The 26,897-nt window shown below is 68.5% G+C and overlaps 3 protein-coding genes across 4 annotated transcripts; all 3 read right to left on the bottom strand.

Moving 5' to 3' along the window:
* Positions 1 to 472: 472 nt before the first annotated feature.
* KIF19 (kinesin family member 19) lies at positions 473 to 9,218 on the bottom strand. Its single transcript, XM_075518660.1, has 23 exons — positions 9,202 to 9,218; positions 8,975 to 9,122; positions 8,249 to 8,606; positions 8,035 to 8,105; positions 7,353 to 7,433; positions 5,677 to 5,787; positions 5,470 to 5,557; positions 5,247 to 5,383; positions 4,958 to 5,083; positions 4,697 to 4,879; positions 4,457 to 4,603; positions 4,232 to 4,354; positions 3,428 to 3,584; positions 3,204 to 3,360; positions 2,911 to 3,094; positions 2,367 to 2,637; positions 2,057 to 2,151; positions 1,843 to 1,988; positions 1,651 to 1,747; positions 1,491 to 1,581; positions 1,110 to 1,423; positions 723 to 901; positions 473 to 563 (listed from the first exon to the last, which is right to left on the bottom strand). The coding sequence occupies exons 1-23, from the start codon at positions 9,216 to 9,218 to the stop codon at positions 473 to 475; spliced, it is 3,372 nt and encodes a 1,123-aa protein (XP_075374775.1).
* A 246-nt stretch (positions 9,219 to 9,464) lies between these two features.
* On the bottom strand, positions 9,465 to 16,100 carry DNAI2 (dynein axonemal intermediate chain 2). Of its 2 annotated transcripts, none has more exons than XM_075518734.1 (13): positions 15,893 to 16,100; positions 15,593 to 15,754; positions 15,347 to 15,468; positions 14,613 to 14,755; positions 13,828 to 13,941; positions 12,292 to 12,431; positions 11,929 to 12,051; positions 11,303 to 11,526; positions 10,891 to 11,026; positions 10,389 to 10,535; positions 9,974 to 10,198; positions 9,788 to 9,903; positions 9,465 to 9,588 (listed from the first exon to the last, which is right to left on the bottom strand). In XM_075518734.1, exons 1-13 carry the CDS (start codon positions 16,073 to 16,075, stop codon positions 9,480 to 9,482), a joined length of 1,944 nt encoding a protein of 647 aa, XP_075374849.1. In that variant the 5' UTR covers positions 16,076 to 16,100; the 3' UTR covers positions 9,465 to 9,479. The 2 variants fall into 2 exon arrangements, with proteins under 2 accessions (XP_075374849.1, XP_075374851.1); XM_075518736.1 differs by having other exon boundaries at positions 9,788 to 9,889.
* A 1,167-nt stretch (positions 16,101 to 17,267) lies between these two features.
* TTYH2 (tweety family member 2) lies at positions 17,268 to 26,317 on the bottom strand. The gene is made up of 14 exons (XM_075518863.1): positions 26,115 to 26,317; positions 25,200 to 25,372; positions 23,679 to 23,790; positions 23,023 to 23,243; positions 22,836 to 22,931; positions 22,674 to 22,746; positions 22,490 to 22,559; positions 22,312 to 22,367; positions 22,126 to 22,218; positions 21,942 to 22,034; positions 21,710 to 21,852; positions 21,377 to 21,562; positions 21,180 to 21,258; positions 17,268 to 19,190 (listed from the first exon to the last, which is right to left on the bottom strand). Exons 1-14 carry the CDS (start codon positions 26,241 to 26,243, stop codon positions 19,110 to 19,112), a joined length of 1,605 nt encoding a protein of 534 aa, XP_075374978.1. The 5' UTR covers positions 26,244 to 26,317; the 3' UTR covers positions 17,268 to 19,109.
* Positions 26,318 to 26,897: the final 580 nt, after the last annotated feature.

The following is a 26,897-nucleotide window of genomic DNA, read 5'->3' as shown; positions in this document are numbered from 1 at the left end:
GGGGGCGTCTTTGGGGGGGTCCCCGTCCCCGGGGACGGGCAGGGACGCGTCGGGCTGCGCGCAGCAGTCGCACCACTCCCCGGCTCAGCACTTCTCCTTTTAATGTAACCCCTCGGAAGGACAAACGCCCGTCCAGACGCCCTGCACCCAGGTGGCCCCATCGGTACCCGGACGGCTGCGTCCGCCGGGTGCTGAGCACCCACAGAGGCCCTTCCCGGAGCAGCCGAGTGGCTCTGGCTGGGGTCACTGCCTGGCACGGCTGCGTCCTTCCCCGGGGACTTGGGTTGCTGCCTCGGGGTGGGTTTGGCACGGGGAGGGCTGGCCCGGCCACGGGGTGCCACGGCCATGGCCATGGGGTGCCACGGGCAGCCCTTGGCACAGGGTGTGCCGTGCGGTGCTGGGGCTGGCAGGACGGGCGCTCAGCCCACTGCCTTGGCACAGAATCCGGTCCCCCTCCGGCAAGGCGCTCGGCTCAGTATTGGTAATTCCCTCCATCCTTGCCGGAGGCCCTGGCGCCGTTCCCGGTGACACAGCCGAGCCGCGAGCGCTGGCCCTTCCTGGGGCTGGCGGGGAGCTGGAGGGGCAGAGGCAGAGCCGGGACCCCAGCACCTGGGGAAGGGGCACTTCAGCAGCAGCCCCGGTGCTGGGCTGGGGCACGGGGAGGGGGCGATGGCCCCTGCACCCCATCCCCAGCCGGGGGCTTACCTGACAGCTAGCCGTACAGGGGCTTTGGTCCCGGCAGGGCTTTGGGGGGTCCCTGGGTGCCGGCTGCCTGCACCCCCGCCGGCACGGCGTGCTCGGCGCAGCTCTGTAGCACGTTGGGTGATGGCGGGGGGCCCCTGGGGGCCACCAGCTGCTGGAGAGAGGGTCCACAGGCACGGCGCTTCGGGGAGGAACCGTGCTGCGTGGCGGGGGGGGGGGAACACGCGTGCCGTAGGGTGCTGACACCCTGACGGTGGGCAAAGGGATGCCAAGGGGAGCTGGGGGTGGCCTTCCCACCCTGCCCTCCCCCCCAGGGCACGGCACTGCTGCCGGCGGAGCTCCACCACCTCCCTGGGCAAGTCAGTGCCGCCTCGCCGGGGCACGGCCCCCGCCGTGCCTGCACCTACCCCACGGCCGGTGACCTCGAAGGACGGTGACCGCCTTGATCGCCTTCTGCCATCCAGCGACTCCTCGCTCCGCCCCAGCTCCTTGCTGCCCTTCTTGCGCGCCCGCAGCCGGGCGCCTGGGGAGCGGGCGGCCATCCCTGCCGGGCTGTCCTCGCTGGCCGCGTGCCACTGCCCGGGGCCACCCCGCTCCTCTGCGGACCCCGGCGAGTGCAGGCAGGCAGGCCGGCAGGCAGGAGTGCTCTCCGGGATGCGGGACCGGTGCCAGGCGGCCTTAGCCACGATGCTCTTGGTGCTGCTCGACATCTCCCGGTGCTCTGCGGCACAGCGGAACCGTCAGCGGGGCACGGCCGCCCACCCAGCCCTGCCGGCTGCTCGGCTCACCCCTGCCTGTTGCCACCGCTGCCTCCGAGCTGGTCCCGCTGCCCGGGCAGGAGCCACGCCGGGTGCTCAGGCTGGCCCATGACGTGTGCTGCTGGGACACACAGCACCCATAAGCACCCCCACCTGGGGGATTCGGTGCCGGGGGCACAGCTGTGCTCACCTGGACCACCGTGCCCCGGCCGGGAGGTGGGGTGGGCACCGCCGCGCTCCCCGGCTGCTGTGCCCGTGGGGTCTTCTTGAACACGGGGGTCAGGGCGCTGCCGGAGAGGGGACACCCCTTACCCGCTGCCACGGGGGCTGTGGGGCGTGTGCAGCCCCGTGTGCCCAGGGGGTGGTGGGTGCCCACCCGTACCTGTCCCCCGTGGGGCGCAGGGGTGGGAGGGCATCACGCCGCGGGGCTGTGGGGTGCTCGCAGCTCTGTGCCCACACGCTGTCCCGCTCCGCCTGCGGCCGGCTCTCTGTGCCGGTCACCTGCGGGATCTGGGGCAGGGACGTGCCCTGGGCAGGGCAGAGCGGGTGAGTGCCCTGCCTGGGGGGTCTGGGGGTGCCCTGCCTCCCTGCCATACCTTGAGGGTGCCGGTGTCCCCGGGGCCCCCCGCCAGCTCCCGCAGGTAGGTCTCATACAGCTCCTCCAGCGGCCGCGGCACCGACAGCCGGTGGTCTGCCAGCGAGAGGGCCGGGTGGCGAGCATCAGCTGGGCTGCGCGCCCTGCCACGCCGGGCTCTGGCGGCAGCGTCGTGGCCGTGTCACGACACCGGGGGGGACTTTGCACTGCGGCACGTCCCGTTGCAATAACCCGGTGACACTGCAGGACTCCCGGTGCGACACCACACGAGAGGCCACTTTGTCATGGCAGAAGTCACGGGAGGGACGCACCAGCGATGAGCTGCCGCTGCTGGTGGATGATGCGGGCGCAGAGGGCCCGGTGCCGGTCGAAGCGTTGCGCGGCGGTGGCCGGCAGGTGCCGGAGGCCACCCTCAAGTAGAGCGCGGGAGCGCGTCTCTGCCGTCTCCAGCTCCAGCTGGTGCAGATGGCACAGCAAGGCCAGCACCTCCCGCGGCTCCTCTGAGCTGCTCCGGTGCCGCAGGGCTTCCTCCAGCCACCGTGCACGCTGCTGGCTCTGCCGGAAGCGCCGCGCCAGCTCTGCCTGCAGGCACGCAGCAGGGTCAGGGTCCTTGCCCACAGCCAGTACCCCTGCCACGGGACCAGCATCCCTGCCACGGGACCAGCATCCCTGCCCGTGGTGCCAGCACCCCTGCCAGCGCCCGGGCCCCTTGCCCCTGACCCACACCCCGGTCCATGAGTATCCATGTCCCCCCAGGGCTGCTGGGTGACCCGTGCTGCTGGGCTGAGACTTGTCAAACTCAGCTCCCCGGTGATGGGGTTTCAGCTGCTGGTGGTGGGGAAGGGGCTCCCAAACCTTCCGCTGCTGGAGCCTGCCCTGCTCCTCCACCAGAGCCGTGATGCCCTCGTGGACAGCGGCCACGTCAGGTGGCTCTGGCACATCCAACCGCTTGTCCCCTGTGTCCGAGTCCCTCTCGCTGTCGCCGGGGCCGTCCGGCTCCCCCAGCCCCTCCTTGCTCCACTGCCAGCTCTGCCGCGTCCTGTTGCCGGGAGGAGGAGGAGGAGGAGGAGGAGGAGGAGGAGGTGGTCTCACCCCCAGCCTGGCTCACTGGGGAACCCCGTACCTGGGGGGGCTTTGCCCCCACGTACCGGGCAAGGGTGAGGAGGTGCTGGGCGTGCAGCTCGGTGTCCTCCAGCTGGAGGAGGTGGTGCAGGGCTGCCGGCTCGTGGCAGGCACCGAGCAGCTCCTCCCGCATGCGGCCCGGCTCCGGGTGGGTGCGGCGGGCACCGCGCAGCGGAACCCGGGCTGGAGGCACGGGGCGTCAGCGCCGAGCCCCACGGGGCTGAGGGAGGGCGGGGGGGACGGGCTGTACCCTGGATATAGGGGGTGTCCCGGCACTCGCCCTGCCCTGGCTGCCCTGGCTCCGTGTTCCCCCGGCCCTTGAGGCGCTGGATCTCCCTGCGCGGGTCAGCCACGACGCTGCCGTACTGTGCCACGTGGTACGAGATGCTGAGCAGGTTGTGCCTCACCTGGGACGCAGCCGGTGCGAGCGTCCCACGGCCCCGGCACAGCTGGGCCCCAAGCAGGGTCCTAAGTGGGGCCCCTGAACAGGACAGAGCTGGTGGAGCAGGTCCCCACAGGGTCCCCAGGCTATGACCCCAAGCAGTGCACGGCTGAGGAGCATGTCCCCATAGGGTTCCCATAGGGTCCCCAAGCAGTGCACGGCTGTGGAGCATGTCCCCATAGGGTCCCCGTAGGGTCCCCAAGCAGTGCACGGCTGTGGAGCATGTCCCCATAGGGTCCCCGTAGGGTCCCCAGGCAGTGCACGGCTGAGGAGCATGTCCCCACAGGGTCCCCAAGCCACGTCCCCAAGCAGTGCACGGCTGAGGAGCATGTCCCCATAGGGTCCCCGTAGGGTCCCCAGGCAGTGCACGGCTGTGGAGCATGTCCCCATAGGGTCCCCGTAGGGTCCCCAGCAGTGCGTGGCCGCGGAGCAGGTCCTGAGCATCCCACAGCAGCAGAGCAGTGTCCCCTGCTCCAGGCACCCGTGGGGCAGCGTAAGGACGAACGCCTCGTGCCCTCCCTGTTGGGGAGCGGCGGGGCCGGGGCTGCTCGGGGAGGGGGCCAGGGGAGGGCTGGCACCCAGGGAGCGGGGTGCCCGCTCTCCGGGCCCTACCGTGGTGCGGATGCTCTTGGCACGGCGGGCGTAGGCGAGGGTGCTGCGGGACTCCTCGAAGGCGGTGCTGGCCGGGCTGATGTGGGCGATCATCACCGTGCGGCTGTTGCCCCCGAGCGAGTCCTGGCCACGGAGAGCAGGGCTGAGAGGGACCGGGGCGGGGGCAGCCTGTGCCCCCTCCCCAGCTCGGACGCCAGCGGGGGGAGCCGGGACCCCCAGCCGCACCTTGAGCAGGCGGGTCAGCTTGCTGTCGCGGTAGTTGATGTACTTGGTGCTCGCCTGGTCGCTCAGGGCCTTGATGCAGTTGCCCAGGGCCAGCAGCGAGCGGTTGATGTGGGCTCCCTCCTTCATCCGCTGCCCGCGGTTCTGCGTCTGGGCAGGGGAGGGGAAGGCAGAGGGAAAAACCCGGCAGAAGAGAGGCCGGGGGGGTCCCCAGCCTCGCAGCCCCCCCGGCGGGTGCCGTACCTGCGCCGCCCGCTCAGAGCCTGCCAGGTCGACCATGAAGAGGCGGCCGCGGTGCAACCCCCCGCCCCGGCGCCGCTGGCGCACGGTGACCTGCAGCACCGCGTGGGAGCGCGACGAGGTGCGGTTGGCGGCCGTGGGCTCCTGCGTCCGCTGCCTGTTCCCCCGCGCCAGCAGCTGCATGACCTGGGGCGGAAGGGCAGCGGCGGGCAGGGGGGGACTCGCCGCATCCCCCCCACGCCCCACGGGCGTCCGCTGGCTCACCTCTTCGGCGTCGATGGCGGAGACCTCGGTGATGCCGGCCACCCGGACGGTGCCGCTGGCGTCCTCCCGCAGCTGCAGGCAGCCCAGTGAGGGGTTCAGCAGGTCCCGGACCATCTCGTTGTAGATCTGGGCGGAGGGAAGGAGCTGGGCACGTCCCCCCCGGCGTGGGGACCCGTGGGGACACAGCGTCCCACGCTGGGTGCAAAGATGCCCGGCTTGGGGCCGCGTGCCACTTGCTGTCCCCTGCCCTCCCCGGGGAGGTGGACCTGCCTGTGCCCCCCCGCCGCACCTCGAGGTAGGACATGGAGACCTTGTACTCCGTGTCACCGCTGGCGTCCTCGATGGCCTGGAAGAGGTCGCCCAGGGTGCGGGTGCAGATGCCGGGCTCGCCGTTGGTGCCCAGCATGGTGTAGGTCTTCCCACAGCCTGAGGGAGAGGAGGGGGCTCACTTGGGGCTGGGACCCCCGCCATGGCCACGGAGCTGGCCCCCTCCCTGGCCCCACACCCCTCACCGGTGGGGCCGTAGGCGAAGACGGTGGCGTTGTAGCCGGAGATGACGCCCGCGATGAGGCCCCGGGTGGTGGCACGGTACACAGTCTCCTGCAGGAGGGAGAGAGGCCCCGGGGTGCGTCCTGCTGCCCCCCACCTCCACCCGCTGCCCTGGGCATCCCAGCCTGCCTGCCCCGGCCCCACATCCCCCCCGTGCCCCGAGGGGCCACCTGGGTGGCCGTGGAATCGAAGGCCACGTCGAAGACGTAGGATTTCTCCCGGGAGCGGCTGGCACGCAGGACATCGTCAGGGTCTTCCATGGGGTCTCGCAGCAGCACGACCTGCCGGGGGACGCGAGCGGGGCTGGCCGGGGGCACGCACCGGCCCCGGGCACCCACCACCGCTCTGCTCCGGGGTCACCTCCAGCCTCCCGTGGAGGCACAGCACACGCTGGGTGTTGCGCCGCTGCTAAAGGTGCTAATTAGCACCCGGTCGGGCCCCAAGGTGTAACGAGGTGCTGGGAGCCCCGTGGGCTGGCGGCATTGTGAGCAGAGATCCCCCGGGATGTGCACGGACCGGGGGATGCACCGGGACGCTCTCCCCAGCCCCGGCACCGGGGGGGCCCTGCAGCACGGCTCCCCAGGAGCACCGGGATGGCCCGGGTCTGCCGAGCAGCTCCACGCCGGCCGGTGGGTGAGGGACCCCGCGGGAGAGCACGTCACCCCACCGGTGACCGGATTCCCGGAGCCCCGAGGGGACGCGAGCGGGACTTGGGTCTCAGATCCCAGGCGTCAGCACCCCGGCGCTGGTTAACGCCATCGCTCGCCCCTGCCGGCCCCAGGAGCTGGTGGGGACCGGGCACCCTGCCCAGGCATCGCCGGCATGTCCCACGGGGGAACGGCTCGCTCGGGGCTGCATCTTCCCCCCACGCTCCTGTCCGGGTACCCCGCATCGCCCACACCAAAGACAACGGTGCCCGAGCCAAGGGGGGCACCCTGGCATGGGGGGGCGGGGGCACTGGGATGTGCTCCCCAGTGGGTCTGAGCCCTCGTGGGGCCCCACGGGCATCTCTCCACTGCTTTGCCGGGGCCGGCGTCCCTTCCGTGCCGGGGCGCAGGAGGGGCCTGGGCCGGTGCCGGTGCCGGCGGCGTGGGGCCCTTTGTGCTCCTGAATCGTCCCATTGTCCCCAGGCCGGGCTGGGGCTCAAAGCCAGCTCTGTGCGCGGTGCCAGGGGACCTGCCGGGCCGGCCGCCCCGCTGCACCCACCTGGGCACGGCAGCACAAAGGCAGCTCTGTGAGCGCGGCCCGCCAAGGTGCCCGCTGCCCGGGTACCGCGAGGCGGCTGGGGATGCCGGCGCCCCGCAGGGACCCTGCGTGTCCCCGTCCCTGCGTGGAATGGCCCCTCGCAGGGTCCCCTGCTCCCGGCGTCCCTGCCGGCTCCCGTCGCGATGCGGATTTGGACCTTTCCCGTAATCAGTAATGCAAGCTGCTCCCGCGCTGCTGCCCTACTGCCACCTCCGTCCCCCCCCGCTTGGCCCCCCGCTCCGCCCAGGATTGGGGACAGGGACAGGCAGCGCTGTCCCACAGTGCTGTCCCACTGGTGTCCCACAGCGCTGCAGGAAGGGGGGGGCTCCTGCCCCAGAGCCCCCAGAGTTTCCCACCCTCCCGCTTTGTTATTGTAGGGTCTCCCGCAGGGGCTGCGAGGTGGCACGCGCGGGCATCGCACAGAGCGCCGGGGGCCGCCAGGGACGTCCCAGGGCGCGCACCGTGCCGAGGGCCACGTCCCGCCCCGGGGTACCCGGCCCCGTTGACCCCGCGGGACGGGCACGGGGCAAGCGGGGGGGGGCGAAGCACCAGGAGCAGGCGGGGCCCAGCCAACCCGCGGGTGCCCGTCCCGTGGTCGTACCTGCTCGTCCACGCGGTGGGCGACGGGCCTGGCCCCCTCTGCCAGCTCGGCCGTGCTCATCGGACGGATGCGAAGAGCCACCTGCAAGACACGGGGGGGTCAGCGTGGGGTGGCGGGGCCGGGGACGCGGGGACGGGGACACGGACCTGCACGCGAGCCATGGCAGCGGGGTCTGGCAGCCGAGGCTTCGGTGGTGCGGTGTCGGCGCAGCCCCCAGGACCCCCCTGTGCCGGGCGCCGCAATTAAAGGTTCATTTTCCTGGGAAGAAAGCGAACACCGCTGGGACCGGCCCGAAAGGGGCAGCCGGGCAGCGTGCCCTCCTGCTGGCACCCGGCCCCGCGCCGACGTGGCTCGGGGATGGGTGAGCCTGCGGTGGCACAGCAGGAGCGGGGGGACCACGGGGGGGGCCGGTGCCATGCCTCTGTGCCCCCGAACCCCCCAGGGTGCCCCATCGGCATCCGCCAAACCAGCCCTGTGGTGCCAAGGCGCGGGAGGGACGGCTGCTCCGTGGGGTGGCAGGACAGGCAAGCCACGCCAGCCACCCTGTCCCCCGCACGTCCCCCCCTTCCTGCCGTGTCCCTGTGGGGCGCAGCCGTGGGGTGCCCGGGCCCCGGGTGTGCCCGCTGCCCTCGGCAGTGGTGCTGCTCCCCGCGGGGACAGCGTGCCGCCGGCCGGGACTCACCGCCAGCTGCTGGTCCTTGCCGTCCCCCGGAGCCTTCGCGTCCTTGCGAGGGCACGGGGGCCGCGGGGAGCCTGTGAGCGGAGGTGCCCATGCGGGGTGCACGGGGTGTGCTGATCCCCGCTCTGTCCCCTCGCTGCAGCCCTGTCCTTAAGTGTCCCCGCTGCCCGTGGCAGGGCTCAGCGGGGCACCTCCAGCCCAGCCTGCTTCTCCCCACTTCCTTCCGCGGGCACTGGCGCAGCCCCTCTGTGCTCCTGGGCCGGGCTGTGGGCCTGGCCCCACGGGTGCCCCCCAGCCTGGGCTGGGAGGTGCTCCAGAGGCTGCGTCTCCCCACCCCACTCGTCCGCTCCGGTCCCCTGGAGATGTCGAGCCGTACCCGACACCGGCAGCGTGGCCGGCTCCCGTTGACGCAGCGGCTGGCGGCGCGTGCGACTCTGCCCACGCTCCGCGCCCTCCCCCGGCTGCACCCGCGGCCCCGTGGCGCGGTCAGGGTGCGGTGAGCGGGGTGGAAGCGCGCCCGTCCCGCACGGGGCGCAGCCAGCGCACGGCTTGGGGAAATGCCCTTCCACCTCTGGCTGCTGGTGCAATTAGGGCTGGCCCGTAACGAGGCTCTTGGCCGAGCTGCAAGGCTGGTGCCTGGCTCCCTTCCCACAGCCGGGGAAGAACCTGTCCCTTGGGCAGCGCTTCCCAGCCCGGGAGCCGGCTGTGCTGGGACACGGCAGCGTCCGATCAGGGCTGGGGGACAGCGAGCCCTGTCCCCCCCCCCAGTCCCACGGCAGCGGGTGACCTGCTCTCCCCCTCCGTCCGCGCTGCCAGGATGAGACCCGCACCCAGCCGCTCCGCCGTGCGCCCACCCCACGCACGCAGGATGGCTTCAAGAGCTCCTGCCCACCCTCCGCCGCCCGAGCAGAGCCTGGGGCAGGGTCCTGCCGGGAGGGCTCACCCCCAGCCCCGGCACACGGGATGCCGCCTGCACGCCGGCCCCGTCCCTCTGCCGACAGCTGCGCCGTGGGTCCAGCGCAACCAGCAGCTCGTTAATAATTGACGGATGGGTGAGCAGGCAGGGCGGCCGCTCGGCGATACCGGCCGGGCTGTGTTTAACCGGCGCCGATAACCCTGGCCCAAGCGCTGCGGGCTGCTCTCGCAGGGATATCAGCAGGTTGGGGGCACGGGGCTTTGCTCGGCATCACTCTCCAGCTGGGAAGGGGCACGGTGCTGCGCCGGGACCCCGCCGCCGCCACGAGCTGCCCTGCTCTGCCCTGCTCCTTGGGCTGGGGACGTACCCAGGGACACCCCGCTGCCGCGGGCGCTCCGCCGTGGTCAGCAGCCGGCTTTGATCCGTGGCCTGGCCCGAGGCGGGGAGATGAAGAGCGAGAGGACGCGACTTTCCCACCCTCTGCTCAACCCTGCTGTGACAAAACAGGAAACGTGACGTGGAAAGCTCCTGTTTATTCACCCCGAAGAAAAAAAAAATCAGGAGGGCAAAGGGCCAGGGAGCATCTGTGACCAAGGTGAGGGTTTCTGTGTGACCCACCGGTCCAGTCTCGGCTACGGCTCCTGCAGAGGGAGCAGGCGGGGGGTCAGGGAGCTGTGCAGGGCCCTCTGCTCGCCACCCCACGGAGGCAGAGACCCCACGGAGGCAGAGACCCCACGAGCTCTGCCCGGCTCAGGGACGGCAGCCTCCTTCCCCCGTGAGCCACGGAGCAGCGACCCTGGCACGGAGGGGGAAAGCAACGCAGAACTGGAGTGCACTGACCTTGGCAGCATCCTTCTCCTCCTCCTCCTCCTCTTCCTTGTCCTTGGGCAGCTGGCTCTCTTCCCCCTGCGCAGCCGCCTCCTCTCCCGCACGGTCTTTAAACTGAAAGGCAGAGGCTGACCCACGTCCCCTGCCCCACGGCAGGGAGTCCCTGCTGCGGTTGTCGGTTCGTCCCGTCCCCAGTACCTTGCCACGCAGGCGCGGGGTCTCTGCCTGCGCCCTCCTCTGCAGCTCCGCTTCGATAACCTCGAAGAACTCCCTGCGGGCACGGTCGAGCACCTCGTGGGGACTCTCCGCCGGCTCCTCCTCCACCTCCGTCTCCTGGCACTCCGACCTGGCACGCTCCTTCAACCGCAGCTCCCGGTGCCGAGCCTCCAGGATCTTCTCCCGCTTCGTCTCCCGCTCGAACATCTAGGGTGGGGGGGCGGGGGCTGAGGGGTGCAGGGTCGAGCAGGGGACCCCACGGGACAGCGTGCTCTGCACAGGGGCGGCGCAGGGCTCGCTGGCAGTGCTGGCGGAGCTGCTGTGCATGGGGTCAGCGACGTGCCGAGGGCTTCGCCGTGACCTGGCGCAGCAGCTCCGCGGCCCAAAGCACACGTACAGCAGTGGCCAGGGTCTTCTCGTTCTTCTGGAGGGTGCAGAGCCCGGAGGAGATTTCCAGCAGGGTGACGGTGCCCAGCTTGGAGCCGCAGCCAACAACGCACCCGTTGTCCTGCAGGCGCAGGCTGGAGAGGGGCTCGTCGCAGACCTGGGGAGGGAGGACAGGCGGGTGGTGGCACTTAGCCCCGACGCGATGCCCCACGGGGGAAGTCAGGCAGGACGAGCTGACGGAGGCAAATCCACACGCTTGCCAACACCAGGAGCCCACGTGCAAATTTTTGGGCACTCTGGGCTCTAGGCACAGCCCAGGGCCGAGGGGACGGCTGCTGCTCGGTGGAGCTTGTCCCGAGCTCCGCGCGGGCAGGACGGGACCCTGTCCCCTGGCTCTGCCTGCTCTGTGCGGGGCAGGGCAGGTCTGCCAAGCACCCCGCTGCCGGCGCTGGCCGGGGGCAGCCCCCGCTCCCCTCCCGGGGCGAGGGACCCAGAGCCGCTGGGGACCCAACCTTCAGGCTGAGGGAGGGGTCGTTCTGCTTGAAGAGGAAGTCCCAGACGTCCAGGGTCCCGTCCGATCGGGTGGTGAAGAAGACGGCCGGCCTCACGGTGCTCCAGCACCCGTCCGTCAGGTAGGAGAGGTGGTACCTGCCGGCAGACCCGACGCAGCGGGGATGGGCTTGTGGCCTCCGTCCCCCTGGCCCCGTGGCTGCTGCCTGCGCAGCGCCTTCAGCCAAGAGCCCAGGCCTGGGCACTCTCCATTCCAGTGCCCTCGGCCACGCTGGCACCGCTCTGCCTTGGTGACGGTCCCACCGCCTCCTGCCTGACCCGAGCAGACCAGACCCTGCTGGTCAGCTGCCCTGAACATGCTCTTCCACAAAAAAGAAGATGTTTTTTGCAGGGCAAACACACACTGACACCTACTTGGTCCACATAATTGATGATTCCTTGGTCTCCTCCGACCAGATTCGAGCAGTCCAGTCGCCGACCGTCAGGAAGATTTTGGGGTAGAAAGGGTTCCTGGCCAGCGCGTAGACAGGTCCGTGGTGGCCGCTGTAGGTGCCGGTGATTTTTTCAGGGGGTGTCTTGGCCTTGCGGTTGCAGGCGATGACGATACCCTGCTCTGTGCCCACCATGAACTTGGTGGGCTGAGGGTGGGAGCAGGAGAGAGCAGCCGTCAGCAGGCCGGGGACCCCTCGGTGCCGGGAGCAGTGGGGCAGAAAAGGGCTTTGCTGTCTGAGCAGGGGGGAGCCTGCTGTGGCTGGCGCCTGGGGAGAAGGGAGCCCCGGGACCCGCCGTGATCTGGGGGATTTAGAGACCCTGTGTTTTGGGAGAACATCAACTCCTAATTCTTAAAGATGGGTGAGAACGTGCTGCAAGCTGCAGCACGGTGCTCCGGGTCACTCTGGGCATCAGACGCTTGTGCCGTGCCCCTGGAGCCCTGCCCGTGGGGGTTTGTCTCGGTTCGGCTCGGCTCACACTCCTGCCCAGGTGAGGACACTGGTTGTGTGCAGGCAGGGTGATCCTGACGGCAGGGCGGGGAGACTCACCATGGTGGGCTCAAACTCCAGCGTGACGGCACCCAGAGCGTTCTCCAGGAGCCCTTTCCGGGTGATGTCCAAGACCAGCGTCTCGGTGGGCTCGGACAGCTTGCGGATGTCCCACCACAGGACCTGCACGGGACAAGCAGCGGGAGGGGGCTGCAGGGCAGGGACCGCTCCCGGCTCAGCCGCGCGTGCTGGGGAGCCGAGCGCCCTGTGCCAGCCCGTGCTGCCAGCCTGGGAGCCTGGCTCCCGTGCTGCCGTGGCTGGCGAGGGGCAGAGCCGGCAGGGGAAGCTCTTCTGGGCTGTCGGCGCCTGCCAGCGCGGCCCCTGTGTGAGTGCCTGGCACCTTTCCCTGCCCCTGCCCTTTACCTGCCCGTCGGTGGAGGCTGAGAAGCACTCGGTGCCCGTTTTGGACTGCAGCCAGATGGCTCCGTACACGGGGTCCCTGTGGCTGACCTCCACGGTGGACACCTCCACGGGCAGCCCCCCTTTCCTGGTGTCCCAGTAAGCTGGGAAGGAAAAGGAACTGTCAAGATCTGCACCAGCTCCTGTGCCTGGCTCCTTTGCTTGCCACGTGTTTCCCGAGGAGATGCCGCCCCACTGCCCGAGCCGCAACGGGGAGCAAACCTCACCGGCTGCTCCCCCCACACTTCCCAGCCCCAGAAGAGCCCTACACGTGCCCCGCAGGCTGGGAGCCTGCTGCTGTGATCGCTCGCAGGGATGCCCGCTCTGAGCGGTAACGCAATTTGCACCTTCTGCAAACGCCGAGCTAGATGGTGGCAACACACTAAATAGCCGCAGCATTTCTTCAGCGATCATCTCTCTCTGGCAGATGCACTACAATCCCCAGAGACAATAAATCCCCCCAGCTCCCCCCTCCTCTGCACAAGAGGCTGCAGCAGGACCAGACATGGTCTAAGCAGCCCCCAGCCCCCTGTCAACTCCAAACAGCGGCTCTTACGCTCAACGCTGCTAAAAACCAGCCTGTGTGACCTGGCCCCGGCTGTGCTCCCCTCCTACGTGCCCGAAGGGCGCTGGCTAACGAAGGCAGGTCCCCCGCAGCCAGCAGCAGCCGTCCTTCCCTATCTCTGCCTCTGACACACGGCGGAGGGCAAGCCACGGCGCAGGACCGGCTGCAGTTCAGCAAAGGTTAGGCAGCTGGGCCGCGGTGGCACCGAGCCGCACGCACTCCCTCTTGCTCACTTCTAATTAGGCAATTGGATGTGACGGAGTGCGCTTCGCTGGGCCCGTGCCACGCGCCTGGGGAGCGCCGCGAAGGACGGGGTGAGATCCCTCCCGTCCATCACCTGCGGAGCGTGCAGTAACAGCCCCGTAATGCATGCCCTGTCAGGTCTGATCGCTGCTGCAAATGGCAAGGAAAACATCAAAATGAGTGCAATTAAATCAAAGGGCTCGCGTGGCCAAGTAAGTGAGAGAGCCGTAAATGAAGCTGGCAAAGAGGGGCCCTTTTCCGAGCACTTGAAACAACAGCACAAGAACAATTCAGAGCACGAAACGACGGCAACTCTCCTGGGCTTTTGCCATGCGAAGACACGGGGCCGCGGGCAAGGCGGGAGGCCAGCACGCGTGCTGTTCGGCCATCTGACCCAGCAGTCCCTGCCGGGCTCTCGCCGTGGCCACAGCCGCCTCACTGCCCCGAGTGCCTGCAAAGGGCTCCCAGTCACGGCGTCCTCCCCTCCCCTGGTACCCGCTAAGGTGAGCACACGCCTGTCCTCCCCACGCCAAGCCCCAGGGCTTCGGGCCGTGCTCAGGATGTTCCCAGCCACAGCACTGGGGACATTACGTCCTTTGTGAGTGTAGCAGTGCTGGAACCAGGCTCTCGCTGAATTGAAATGAAGCCAGGCCCTCGTTAGCACGGCCTCACGCCTAATCCATCTTCCTTACCCATCTGCCCGTTGTAGCATCCTCCCACCAGGACGTGCGAGTCTTTGGGGTTGTATTCCAGGCTCACGAGAGGGGATGACGGCTTGAGAACGAGCTCCGGCTTGTTGGGGTTTTCTGCCAAGAAGGGATGAGAAAAGAGCAAAGAGCAAAGGCGGTCCGGAGGGTGAGCACCCCCGCCTCTAAACCAGCCTCCCGATGCCGCACCCCGCTCCTCCACGCCTGGCTCCCTGCCACGCCGGTGCTTGCCCGGCCATGCTGGATGAGGTGGCCATGGCACCAGGATGCCTCGCCTTAGCCAGGGAAGGGAGCTGACCTGTCCTCACCTGCCAGCCTGGGGACAGACCCCCGGTATCCCAACCCCCGGTACCCCGACCCCTCCTCTTTGTGTTTTTCACTCCAAAATACAACAGGTCTTAGAGAGTCTTTGACAGAAGAGGGCAATTCTCAGCCTGGGCTCGTGCTGCCTTTCTTTCTTAACCAAGCACAAGTGAACCACATAAAGACAAGAACCACATGAGAGGAGTGCGGCTCAGCTGCCTGTTGTGGTCACAGGCGCTCCAGCTCATCAAGTCATGTAGTGGGATTTTAGTGGTTATTTTCCACCTGTTGGCCAGCTTTCAGGCCCCATTTCTCCCTTTCTCTGCATTGATCTGTGGGCAAAGCAGAAACCGAAGCCCTGTTCACCCCCTCCAGAGCACTGTGAGGCTTCTTTACACTCTTTTGAAGACACAAAGTGCTTCCGCAGCGGCAGCATTACTGACTGGTGAGCTTTCCCTTCCCCTTACCGAGATCCCAGATGTATGAGTCGAAGCTCATGTCTTTCACGTTTTGCTGGAACTCCAGGCTGGAATAAGCCACTGCCAGTTTTTTGCATGTGTCGGGGTGCCAGGAGAGATGCGTGGCCGTCCTCTTGGTTACGTTTGGATCCCTTTTTGATGACAGGACATCAAAGAAAGATGTTAGGTTGCTCACAGCTCTGTCACGCCCGGGGATGACTGTCTCCCAAAGGAAACTGTGGGAGTTGCAATTAAAACAAGCTGCAGCCGCGGAGCACTGAGTGCAGGAAATGATTCTCTTGGGGGTTGGGCGGGGGGAGAAGAGTTGATGATTTAATAAAGTCTTTCCAGTTATACGTTTCTAAGAATCCAATTAGGTTACTGGATCTGACTTCTAGAAATGACCTACCGGCCTCTGACATTTGAAAATAATCTTTGAGGCACCAACAAAAAAATAAAATAAATCCCGTCTAAAGCACTGTTAGAAGATGCTCAGAGCTGCGTCCGCCCTTGGACCGTGGTACCTATCTCCAAAGTGCCTGGGCAGGGCGGAGGGCAGGGAGGGGAGGAACAGACGGAGTTATGGAGCAGGGGGGCTGCAGCAGGTCTCTCCATCCATGAACTGATCCAGCGCTACCCTAAAGCCGCGGGGTTTTCCACCTCCTTTGTCTCCAAAGGCGGTTTAATACGCAGTAGCCCGCTGTGGATCTGGAGAGCCTGCTGAGCCCGGCTGGTTGTGCTACCTGATGACATTGATGGTTTTTGCGGAGGGGGGCTCATCTTCCACCTCTGCCATCTCCTCCTCGCCAAAGTACTCCTCGTAGATGTTGATGGCATTGTTCTGCTTGACGCAGTGCTCCATCAGCTGCGGGGAGAGCGCAGGCAGAGGCCGTGCCTCTGGGGAGCTGCCTGGGCGAGGGAACCGGCAGCGGGCGGGCAAGGGGGCTCTGGGAGCGGGAGGCGAGGAGGGGACACGGGCAGGGCCTTACGGTGCCGAGGTGCGTGATGGTGTTGACATAGTTTTCATCTTTCTCCACTTTCTTCCTGAAGCGGATGGTTTGTTCCACCTCCTGCGGGTTGATGTCTTTGGGCCAGCCGCCCTCTACGTGGTTGACACCCCGGGATTCCACCTCCACCCGCTCGGTGTTGACCTGGGGGGGGTGGCACGGAGAAAACGGAGCAAGAGATGGAGCCCAACGGTTACAAAACACAACCTTCCCCCTTCGTACGGCGCTGCCCTGCAGAGCGGCAGCCTGGGAGGCCCTGGAGGGCCGGCGGGCAGCCCTCACCTCGTGCTCCGACATGTCGCTGGTGTGCTGGACGTAGCTGTCCACGGGGTTCCTCAGGATGAAGCCGCTGGCCATGCTGGGGTCGGGGGGGATGTCCGCGTTGACCTTGGCCGGCTGGTCGGAGAAGCTGCAGGGCCGGCCGAACTCGCTGCGCTTCCGCGTGTACACGTAGATGATCTCCATGGCGGCTCCGCAAGGGGGTGGTGGGCGCCCCTACGGACCCCAGCCCTAGGGGGGGGCCCCGAAAGGGATCGGGGGGCTCGGAGAGGGCCCGCCGCGGCAGGGGACACCCCCGCCCTGCTCCCGAGGACCCCGGCCTCCGGTGGGGCCTGGCCTCCCCCAGCGCGGCCTCACCGGGAGGCGCTCGGCGGGCCGCGTCTGCCGTTGCCCGGCAACGCCGGCGGGCGATCACGTGACGACACCCGCCATCTTGGGGAGGGCACGGCGGTGGTGTCACGTGACGGTCGCTGCTCGCCGCCATGTTGGGAGGGCACAACCCGGCTAACGAGGGCGGTGCAATTAGCGCAGGGCGCGGCGGGCGGCTGCGGCTCCCTGAAGCGGGGCGGCTCCAGCCCCCGGCCCGACCGTGGCGGGTGGAAGGCAGGCCGGGCCCCAGCTCTGTGCGCGGGGAGCGGGCCGCGGCCTGGGCCCTCCGGGCCCTCCAGCCCACGGCGGGGCCGCCCTCCCTGCTGCCCCCGGCCCCTCCTGCCGCAGCCCTCGGCCGGGGGGAAGGCTGCGGTCTCTGCGGCAGCAGGCCAGGTTCCTGGGGGAGCTGCCTGTGGGTGCCGCAAGGTCCCTGCAGCCAGCAGGCGTTGTCCCCCGGGGCCGCAGCCCCCCGCCATTGCTGCAGGGCCCCAGAGGCCTGGGGCCGCCCCGGCTCGGTGCCCGCCGGCAGCCCGGGGGCTGGCACCGGGCGACGGCACGGCTCCCCACGCACCCACGCTCGCTCCAACGTGAGGACGGCTGGGAAAGGAGCACGAGGCGCAGCTCTTGACACCCTTCCCCGGGGCCCTGCGGTCGCCTTCCAGCCCCAGCAGCGGCCGGTTCTCCCTTCGCCCCAAGAACACGCTTCTGCGCGTGCTGCGCCTCCAAAGCCCGTGTCCCCCCCCGGCTCCCCAGCACTGACGCACCCGAAACCGCTCCAGCCGCCCCCCGCCACTGCCAAAACCAGCCCGAGCTGCAGGCACAGGATTTAAGCCCAATTAAAAACAGCTTTAACGGCAAAGAAATGCTGGGATCGGCGTTTGCAGCGAGGCCTTTGCGCTGGCCACGAAGAGTCCCGGCGCGGCAGAGCCGGCGCAGCGGGATGGGCAGAGCAACCTGCGCGGGGGTGGCAGGGAAAGCGGTGGCAGATGCAGGGCAGCCCGGAGAAACCCGCAAGGAAGAGGTAAGTTTAGTACAAGTGTTTATTGTCTTTTCCCCAAAGGGCACATACAAATCAGGCCGGACTCCAGGTCCTAGACGGAGTCCTAATGAGGTTAGTTCACATGCGTTTAAAAACAGCTCTTCTATCAGTACCGTTACATCGAAACATTAAAAGCCTCCCCCAAAAAAATAAAAATCCCCTGGAAGTTTCCAACAGCAAGTAATGCTAGTCACACGTAACACAGACGGACAGCGTTAGGGGACCAAAGGGTACGTACAAGTTATCTTTAAAAGACACAGTGAGTCACTGCTATCAAGTAAGACCCCCCGGCTCGCCCGAGGGGGACAGCCCGGCCCCCCCGGGGGTCTGCCCGGCTGCAGCACTGTTAGCCAAAGCAGGGAGGAAGGAAGGGATGGATAACCACCACCAGCAGCACAGGAGGCGGCTGCTAATTGCGATGAGCCAGGGAAAGCCTTTGCCGTCCCACGGCACGGGTACAGCCTTCGCAGTGAGGAAGAGCCCTGGAGCAAACCCAGCCCCGGCTAAGCCACCGCCGCGGTGCTGAACGCGGTTACGGGCAGGAAAACGGCCATCACCCTGTCCGCACCCTTTGGGCTGGGGGATCGGGGTCCGTCCCCAGTCGGTGGGACGGAGCAGGGGCTCTCCCTGCCCATGGTGAGCGAGGGGCTGCCGTGGGCAAGGGGCCTTTGCTCGCGTCCTCCCGAGGTTCCTGGGGCAGCCCATGCCAAAATGGGCAGCCACAAAGGATCCGGTTCAGCTCATGCTGGTTCCCCCGACTCCTCGGCCCCCAGAGCTGCACCCTCGCTTAGCCTGAAGCCCTGGCAATTGCAGGCAAGCCAGGCAGGGCGGCAGGAACATGCCCTCCCCTCCCCGTGACCGCATCCTGCCCCAGAGACGCCTGAGTAGCCCCTAACCCTTTTCCAGGGGATTCGTGGTTACCCCAGGGCTGTCCTGCAGAAGGAGGGGAGCCTGCCCCAGCCACGCTGCCGGCCTGCCTGCCCCGGGGAGCCGAATCGCCAAAAAGAGCCTACAAACCAGCCAAAAACCTGCTACCAACATGCACTGCAGTAAATCCACGCTGGGACAGAGGCAGCGAGTCGAACCGCACCTCTGCCCTGCGGAGAACTCCTAAAACCCAGAAGCAAAGCAAAGGAAAACCAGCAAGGCCAAAACATCCCTAATTCTACAGCCCTTGAACCTGGGGAGGGCAGCGATGGGGGGGCACGGGGAGCTGGCTCTGCCCCTGCGAGCAGGAACGTGGCAGAGGGGAGCAGCCGGTGTCACCGTTGGGGGGTGGCACAGCCGCCGTGGGCACCAGGAAGGGGCCGGGATCACTAGTGGTTGGTACTGCATTGCTACAGGAGCGAAGGAGCCGCTGTCCCCGACCCCTCCCCGAGGGGCTGGTGCTGGGGGCAGCCCGTGGTCCCAGGCTGCGCGCTCCAGGCACAGGGAGCTGGAGAAGGCTCCCTTCCGTGGCATAAAACGTCCCCGAGCTGGTGCAGACGGGAAGGGAAAGGAGAAGCTGACCCAGGGGCGTGAAGCACCTCCGGTCTTCCCGGCGCACCAGGAGCCCGGCCATGGTGGCTGGTGTCCGGCCCCGGAGTCGCTGTCAGCCGTAAGGCAGGAAGACTTGAGAGGGAGCAGACGCTGCTGAGGGGGAGAGGAGGGTGCGCAGAGCACGCAGGGGGCGGGGGGCTCCCCACCGCCGGGGCTCGTCCTCCGGCTGCCGCCGGCGGGCTTCCCACCGCGTCTTTTCCAGGTGTCTTTGGTTTCCGTTACAGAAACGCCGGTGGCGTTTTCTCCTCCCGCGAGCTGCTCGGGGCGAGGGCGTTAGGCTGGGAAGTCGGTGCTGTGGTGCCGGACGTGCTCATCGGTGACGGACAGGTAGGTGGCTCGCATGCTCGGGGAGTACTGTGGGGAGAGGACATGGGGGTCAGCGCGCCCCCCAACCCACGGCGCGCCCCGCTGAGCCCCCGCCAGCCACGTCCAACCCAACCCTGCGCTGCCACGTGCGGCTGAGCCGCCAGAGAAAGCCTGAGGATGGAGAGGGAAGATTGCTTCCCATTTGCATTAATCCCCAATTAATCTGCCAGGCTGCCGTGGGTAAGGGGGCCAGGCCCTGGTCCCAGCCTCTTCGAGGGCTGGAAGAGAAGAGACCCCCCCCAGCCAAAACGCTTCAAGTGCCTCAGGCTCTGCTTTGCCCCTTCCCGTGCTGCCGGGACATCGGCCAGGTTCGTCCTCCACCTTCCCGACTCCAGCCTGGCAGCAAATTCAGCCCCAACCACTGAGTCTGGATGCATCCGATCCCGAGGGGCTCACACCGGGATGCCAGCCACAGGCTTGAGCTCCCCTCCCTGTGCCGGCATGGGGACAGCGGCACCGGCTTTGGCTGGCACGGCGGTGGAGCAGGATGGGTTTAGCATTGACACATGGGAGCATCCAGACTCGGGGCCGGGTCTCTGCGGCAGCTGAGCTGGGTTTTGCCCCCTGATCTTCCCTGTCCGCGCACCAACCTTACCCCGGTGTGCCGGGACTCACCGGGTGCCGGTTGCAAGGACCGGCCAGGGCAAGGTCCCCCCGCCGCACCGGGAAGGGGGTAGCAGCGAGCCCAGGGCAGAGGCCAAAACCTCCAGCCCCCCTCGCCCCACCAACGCTGCAGAATTAAATTTCTCCAGCATTTTGCAGGAGGGAGGGACACCCTGGCCAGGCATTAAGAAAGATTATTCCGAGTTTGTTATTTTGGACCGTGAAAGTCCTTCCTCGGGGATCTGAATCCTGGTTAAATTAGTCCATTCAGGGCGAGGAGAAGTGCTCAAATTAATCCCCCCCCGTTCATCCCCCCCGGGGAAGAGGCTCGCCAGCTGCCAGGTCTGTGCAATCGGATTACAGCCTCCTGCACTGACGTGGCTCCACGCTTTCACCTGATGGCAAAAATCTTCCCTGGAAGAAGCGAGCGCGGTGTCCCTGCCACGGCAGCGTGCCCGGAGCCGTGTCCCCGGCCCTGCCGCGGTGCCACTGCCGTGCCCGCGAGGAGCGAGCCGGGGGGCGGGGGGGGGGCATTGCTGCTTCGGATGGAGGCATCGAAGCAGCTTAAATGCTGTCAGAAAAGGAGGGGGAAAAACTGCGCCGAGAAGGGGACGGAGATGGGGACCATTTCCACTCCCAACGCACGGCAGCTGCAAATCCTCTTGTACCTGGGCTGGGGACAAAATGCGGCCCCGTCCCTCCCGAGCCCTCCGTGCTCCTCCCGAAAGCAAACCAGTCCCACGGGAAAGGGGATGGAGGGAGGCACCGAGGAGGGGAAGGAGGATGGGAACCCAGCTGCTGCCCCAGGACGAGGAGGGAGAAGGAAGCGGCTGAACTTACTCTTGTTGGGTAACTTAGCTCCAAAATAATTGATGCAAAAAAAAAAAAAAACCAAACCAAACAAAAAAAAAAAAAAAAAGAAAAAAGCAGGCGTTAACAGACAGGGTGGGTTTAAACAAACAGCGGGGAAATGTAAACGTGCACTGGTGACTGTGGGAAGCGTCCTTTGAAAGTCAGAATAAATAAGAAATAAAGCAGACAGAGAAGAGCAGCTGAAGGGAAGACTATTTTGGTCTCCTCCGAGCATGTGGTTGGTGACCTCTCCCCGCAGCCTCCACGGGCCGGCCGGGAACTGGGTTAGCGAGACGGGCAGGAGGGACGCGCTCGCAGATAGGGCACGTCCTCTGCAAGGGCAGGAGGAGGGGACCAAGCTCACCCGTCCCCGTCCCCACCCCGGCAGACCTCGTCGGTGCCCTGGGCGAGCGGCTTTCCAGCGAAGCAGAGGGGCTTCTCGCCACCCAGCTAACCCCCCCCCCCCCCCCCCCAGCCCGCGGGGCATCACAAGAAGGACTTGGCCTCGGCCGTCCACCGTACCGTGGGAGGAGGAGAGCCTCTGCCGATCAGGGGGACGTTCTCGTAGCGCGGGTTTCCACCGAAGAGCACGGCTTGGTTCCTGGAGCGGGGGAGCCCGTCAGAGCGGGGGCACGGCGAGACCCCCATCGTGGGGTGACGCTCCGTCCCCGAGGTGGGGGGACCCGAAGGGTCAGCGCCTCCGAGGAAGGGGGTCTCACATGTACTCGGAGACGGGGGCGTTGGAGATGGTCTGCGCCGGGGGGTGCAGGCTGCTCTGGCTGCCCAGGCTGCTGCTGTAGCTGCAGAAGCTGCGGAGCTGCCCCCGGGCTGGGTTGTGGGTGGCGATGCGACGCGCCTGCGGGTTGAAGGGGTCTTCCTCGTCCATGTCATCGTAGTCCCGGTCCCTGCGGGGACGAGGTGCCAGCGCTCACCCCCCCGGCCCCAAAGGCAGTTCCCCCCCCCCCCGCGCCCAGCTCGTGCCACGCGCGCAGCCCCGTGCCCCCCGGTGAAGGCAGGGCGGCCGCGTGGGCGGGGGCCGCGGGCGGACCCACCGGCCGGCGAAGTGCTTCCAGGCGCGCGGCGTGGCGCAGATGATGGTGGAGAAAGAGGCGGCCACCAGCAGGGAGAAGAGGACCAGGTAAAGCAAACCCTCCACCCCGTCGTAGCAGATGCCGATCAGGGCGTCCAGGTAGTCCTGCGGCAGGAGACGGGACGGGGCAGGGCTGGCGGCGGCGGGGGGGCGACCCCGGGAGCTGCACAGCCCTGTGCCGGCCCCTCCCTCACCTTGTGCAGCCCCCGGCAGTCCAGCATGGCCGTGAGCTGGTGCAGGCTGGTCTCTGAGGAGTTGAGGAGCTGCTGGACCCCCAGAAGGTCTTTCTGTGGGAGAAGGCGGGGGGCGTCAGGGCAGCGGCGGGCAGGACGGGGAGCAGAGGGGGGGCACGGGGCCCCGGCTCCCCCCACCCCATACCTCAGCCGTAGGGAAGAGGGGCAGCGCAAACTGTATCAGGCCCTGGATCTGGATCTGCATGGTGGTGAGCGAGCGCTGGAAGACGGTGAGAACCTGCGAGGGGGGGAGCGGGGAGCGGTCACGGAGCTGCCCGGGGCCACCCCCCCGCCGCAGGCGGCACAAAGTGGGGTGCCGGCTCCCCCGTACCTGCTGGAAGGGGTTGCTCAGGCTCTGGTCACAGTAGAGGTAATAGTGAACCACCTCTGCAAAGCAAACGGGAGACGTCGGTGTGAGCACCCCGGGGCGCGGAGAGCAGCGCAGGCGCAGAGCACGGACCCCCAGGTAGGTTTTGGGGAGCACCGGGGTCCTGTGCTCCGGCTCTCACCCGCGCGGATGTCGCTCTCCGTCTGGTTCATGATGAACTTGTCTGGGGCCACGCAGAAGTCGCTGGTACCCTGTGGGGACGAGAGGGACATCGTCGGGGCTGGGAAGGACAGGACGGGTGCCCGCAGCCCTCGGCTCTGCCCCGGCACAGCCGGTACCACCCCTCCCCTCACGGCCCCGCTCACCACCGCCGCCGCCGTGTCCACGGCCATGGAGGCCCAGCTGAGGATGAGCGTCAGCAGCCCGCAGCACAGCATCCTGCGGGGAGAGGGGTGAGCGTGCCGCGGGGTCCGGCTCTGCCCCACCGGCGGCTCTGGCGCCGCCGAGCCCGGCCACGGGGTACTCACGTGGTGAGGAGGCAGCGGGAGCGCTTGGCCAGCCCCAGGCAGGCCAGGAGGCAGACGGTGAGGACGAGGATGAAGAAGAGGAGATAAGCCAACCACCTGGGTGCAGAGAAAGGCTCCGTCACGCGCCCCCGCCTTCCCAGCCCCGCCGGGAGACGCTCCGGCAGCCCAGCGCCGTGGCCGCGCTCACCGGTAGTACTCGACGTAGGCGACGTGGCCGGCCAGCGCGGTGAGGTCGGCGCTGGCGCCCTGCCAGACGGGCAGCCGCGAGAGCTGCAGGACGATGCTGCCGGCCAACTGCTGCATGAACTTGAGGGTCTGCAGGTAGTCCCCCCGTGAGGCCAGGAGCTCGTTCAGCCGTGCCAGGTGCTGCTCCAGGCCCACCTGCATCTGCAGCGTGGTGCCCGCCACCTGGGGACGGCGGGACGGTCGGCCACACCGGGACGGCGCTGGGGGCTTCCCCGCCGTCAGCCCCGCGCCCGGAGGAGCCGTTCGCCCCGTCTGCGGGATGCCGACCCTCTGGGAGAGCAGCCCCACATCGACCCCCTGCGCTTGAGCCGGATCCATCCCCTGGGACGGCCGCGCCACGGCCCCCCCCCCACCCCTTCCCGGCCACAAAGGCCCCATTCTGGCGGGTGACGTCACCCTCCCACGCTCGGTGCGGCTCGGCCGCCCCGGGGGCTCGGCCGGAGCAGGCAGGGCTCGGCCAGCAGCGCAGGACGTCCGGGTCCCTTCAGCTGGATGCCTCCCTCCCCAGTGCTTTACCCAAACCCAGGACGGAGCATCCATGCGACCCTGGGGGACATGGAGGGGGTTGGATGGGGGGACCCTGCCCCGCGGCCCTACCAGCGAGTCGATGCCGGTCAGGGTGTGGTTGGCGTGGTCCAGGGCGTAGAGCAGCTGGTACACCCCGTCGTTGGTCTCGCTGTTCCCATAGAAGCCGATGCCGACGGCCGCGCTGTGGGCAGAGAGGGGACCCCCAATTAGAGGGGAGGGAAACACTCGCCCCGACTTGGGTGCCTTGCCTTGGGGACGGGGAGGATGTGGGGACATCAGCTGGACAGGGGACACTCCCCAGAGCATCCCGGTTTCGGGGGACTCCCCCCCACCCCCCCACGGCAGGGCAGATCCAAAGCAGATGGGACAGGGACAGCATCGAGATGGGGACCCGCTTCCTGCCAGCGCCCGCGGGGCCTGGGGGCACGCGAGCCCGGAGCTGCTCCACGGCCGGACGCGGCGGGTTTGAAGCTCCTCTTGCCGAACCCCAAGAGACTGAGGGCGGCGGGGCCGGGCCAAGCAGATGCGGGCAATCTGCTGGAAGCGACGCTGCTCCCGATTAAACCCGCTCCTGGGCTCAGCCCCAGGAGGGAAGGCGGGTGGCAGGCTGGGGACCGTGCCACGGCCGCTCCAGGCCCCGTGGCGAGCTCACCGCAGCTGCTTCGGCGCTCCCCGGCACCTGGTGTGCCAGAGGGCGAAGCCGGGCTGGCGGTCGGGGCCAGCTCCGAGGAGGGACGTGCCCCTGCCCTGGCCAGGCACGTGCCCGCAGGCAGCTGGTGCACGCGGTGCTCCCTCCCTCCCTCCCTCCCTCCCCGCGGCAAACACCGATAAAACCGACAGACGCCGGCCCGTTCGCCGTGATTAGGCTGCAAACAGGCTCGGCGCGGCTGTCGGGGGGGTTTCAAAGCCCCCGGGGAGCTGCAGAAGGATAGCCTGCCGGCGGGCGCCCCGAGGCTGGAGGAGAGGGGGGACCCGGGGGGTCCCGGGGGAGCACGCCAAGCTCGTTAGTGCCATTTCCCTGCTCCGTACAACGCTCGCAGGCAGCCATCTCGCTCCGCCCCGGCAAAACCAGCCCCTTTGTCTGGCGAGCGGGTCGTGGCTGGGCAGCGAAAGGGCCCCGTGTCCCATCCCGTCCCCCGCCAGGCCAGGCCTGCCGGGGGGCACGGGGGCCAGCTGGCGGGGGGTCCTCCCAGCCACGGGCTGCCAAAAACCGAGACGGGCTTGGAAAGCCACCAGAGCGCTGCCGGGTGAAGAAGCGTCCCCTCGCCAAATTGCTCCGGTCGCAATTAAGGCCGGGTGCGCACGGGACCTGCCAGCTGGGTCACGCTGCTGCCCGCCATCTGCTCCGGGCTGGGATTAGCGACCCGGCCCTGCTCCCGCCCGGGATTACCCAGGAAGGTGGCACGGCCGTGGCAGGGACAGGGACAGGGCTGGCCCGCGGCCGGTCCCCGGGGCTGCCCCGGTATCAGCGGCCGCACGGAAGGAGGCAGGGATGGACCATATTTAATTGCACACATCTAATTAACGCGTCTCATGGCCAGAGCCATGAGTCGGGGAGCCACGGGGACGGGTCCCCGTCCCTGTCCTCACCAGCAGATGAGCCCGGCGGTGACGGCCATCCAGGTGACACAGCAGGAGTGGGGCCGCTTGGTCTCGGGCTCCTGGTCCCTCTTGCAGCAGCACAGGCAGATCAGGTAGACGGTGAGGAAGAGGAGGTTGAGGCCGAGGCAGACGGCGGCCACCAAGCCCAGGAAAAGCAGCGACTGGGAAGGAGAGAGGAGACAGTCAGCGCCCGCACCAGCGGCCGTCACGTGCGGCAGAGCGCCCGGCGGCAGGCAGGATGCGGCCACGTCCAGCGCCCCACGGGACGGTCACACGGGGAAAGAGGAAGCATCCCCATCCCCATCCCCATCCGCATCCCCGCGCGGGGCCGTCGGGCTGCGGAGCCCGGGGTGCAGCGGCCCCTCCGAGGGGTGGTGGGGCACCGGCGCTGTCCCCCCCCTCATTTCGGGGTCACGGCGGTCCGTGCCCTGGGACGCCGGGGGGGGGGGGGGCGGGGGGGGGGGGCGCAGCGGGGGCCAGGAGCCGGGGGCGCGGCACCGCCGAGGGCCCGGCAGCGCCGAGGCGAGGGGTGACCCCCCCCCGCCTTTTTTTTTTGGCGCCCCCCGGGAGAGGGGGAGCGGCGGGGGGGGGCTCCGGCAGAGCCGGCGCTGCCCCGCGGCAGCGGGAGGCCGGGGGTGCCGGTGCCGGTGCGGGCTGGCCCGGCGGGGGGGGGCCCCGCGCCCCCGGCGCTGCCCGGGAAGAAGGGCGCTTTGTGCGGCCGTGAGATCAGAGCTGGCGCCGGGCGCCGCCGGATGGAAGGGGCCGTCGCGCCGCGGGCAAGGGGCGGGGAGCCGGGGAGCCCCGCCGGCAAGCGGGACCCCTGCCCGGGGAGGGCTCCGGGCCCCCCCCCCTGCCCCAACCCCACCCCGGGGGGCCGTGCGGGGAAGGGGCCGGGGCCGGTACCTGCTGGTAGTCGGGGTCCCGCGGTCGGAAGGCGGCGGGCACGGGCTGGAGGCGCAGGCCGCGGTGCGGCAGCCCGTGCAGCCAGGTGGCCCACCAGGGCGGCAGGTAGTCGGCCCGGGCGAGCGGCATGGCGGGGCCGGGCGGGCTGCGGCCGCCGATGGCGGGGGGCGCCGCGCCGCCACGCCGAGGGGCTCGGCCCGCCCCGCCCCCGGCCCCGCCCCCGGCCCCGCCCCCGCGACCGGGGACCGTGTCCTGGGTGCCCCGCACCCCACCGCAGCTCAGTGCTGCCCTATAGGGGGAACGCACCCCACCCTCCCTGCTATAGGGGCACCGCTGCCCATCCCCTCCCCGCTATAGGGGCACTGCACCCCATCCCCTCCCCGCTATAGGGGCACCGCTCCCCATCCCCTCCCCGCTATAGGGGCACCGCTCCCCATCCTCCCTGCTATAGGGGCACCGCTCCCCATCCCCGCCCCGCTATAGGGGCACCGCTCCCCATCCCCTTCCTGCTATAGGGGCACCGCTCCCCAACCCTGCCCTGTTATAGGGGCACTGCTCCCCAACCCTGCCCTGCTATAGGGGCACCGCTGCCCATCCCCTCCCTGCTATAGGGGCACCACTCCCCATCCCCGCCCCGCTATAGGGGCACTGCTCCCTAACCCTGCCCTGCTATAGGGGCACTGCTCCCCATCCTCACTGCTATAGGGGCACCACTCCCCATCCCCGCCCCGCTATAGGGGCACCGCTCCCCATCCCCTCCCCGCTATAGGGGCACTGCTCCCC

This window comes from Mycteria americana, chromosome 16, assembly GCF_035582795.1.
Source record: "Mycteria americana isolate JAX WOST 10 ecotype Jacksonville Zoo and Gardens chromosome 16, USCA_MyAme_1.0, whole genome shotgun sequence".
Lineage (NCBI taxonomy): Eukaryota > Metazoa > Chordata > Aves > Ciconiiformes > Ciconiidae > Mycteria > Mycteria americana.
The sequence above is the reverse complement of the archived record's forward strand: the minus strand, read 5'-3'. Positions and strand labels throughout refer to the sequence as shown.

Excerpts from the sequence above, each read along its gene's own strand:
- KIF19 (XM_075518660.1), bottom strand. Across the intron at positions 4,355-4,456 it reads AGCTGACCCGCCTGCTCAAG|GACTCGCTCGGGGGCAACAG; the intron begins GTGCGGCTGGGG and ends CTCCGTGGCCAG. Across the intron at positions 3,585-4,231 it reads CCAAGAGCATCCGCACCACG|GTGAGGCACAACCTGCTCAG; the intron begins GTAGGGCCCGGA and ends GCTGCGTCCCAG.
- DNAI2 (XM_075518734.1), bottom strand. The coding sequence starts at position 16,075 with ATGGAGATCATCTACGTGTACACGCGGAAGCGCAGCGAGTTCGGCCGG. Across the intron at positions 15,755-15,892 it reads GCGACATGTCGGAGCACGAG|GTCAACACCGAGCGGGTGGA; the intron begins GTGAGGGCTGCC and ends CACCCCCCCCAG. Across the intron at positions 13,942-14,612 it reads CTCATACATCTGGGATCTCG|AAAACCCCAACAAGCCGGAG; the intron begins GTAAGGGGAAGG and ends CCTTCTTGGCAG.
- TTYH2 (XM_075518863.1), bottom strand. The coding sequence starts at position 26,243 with ATGCCGCTCGCCCGGGCCGACTACCTGCCGCCCTGGTGGGCCACCTGG. Across the intron at positions 22,560-22,673 it reads TGGACACGGCGGCGGCGGTG|GGTACCAGCGACTTCTGCGT; the intron begins GTGAGCGGGGCC and ends TCGTCCCCACAG. Across the intron at positions 21,853-21,941 it reads ACTGCCGGGGGCTGCACAAG|GACTACCTGGACGCCCTGAT; the intron begins GTGAGGGAGGGG and ends CTCCTGCCGCAG.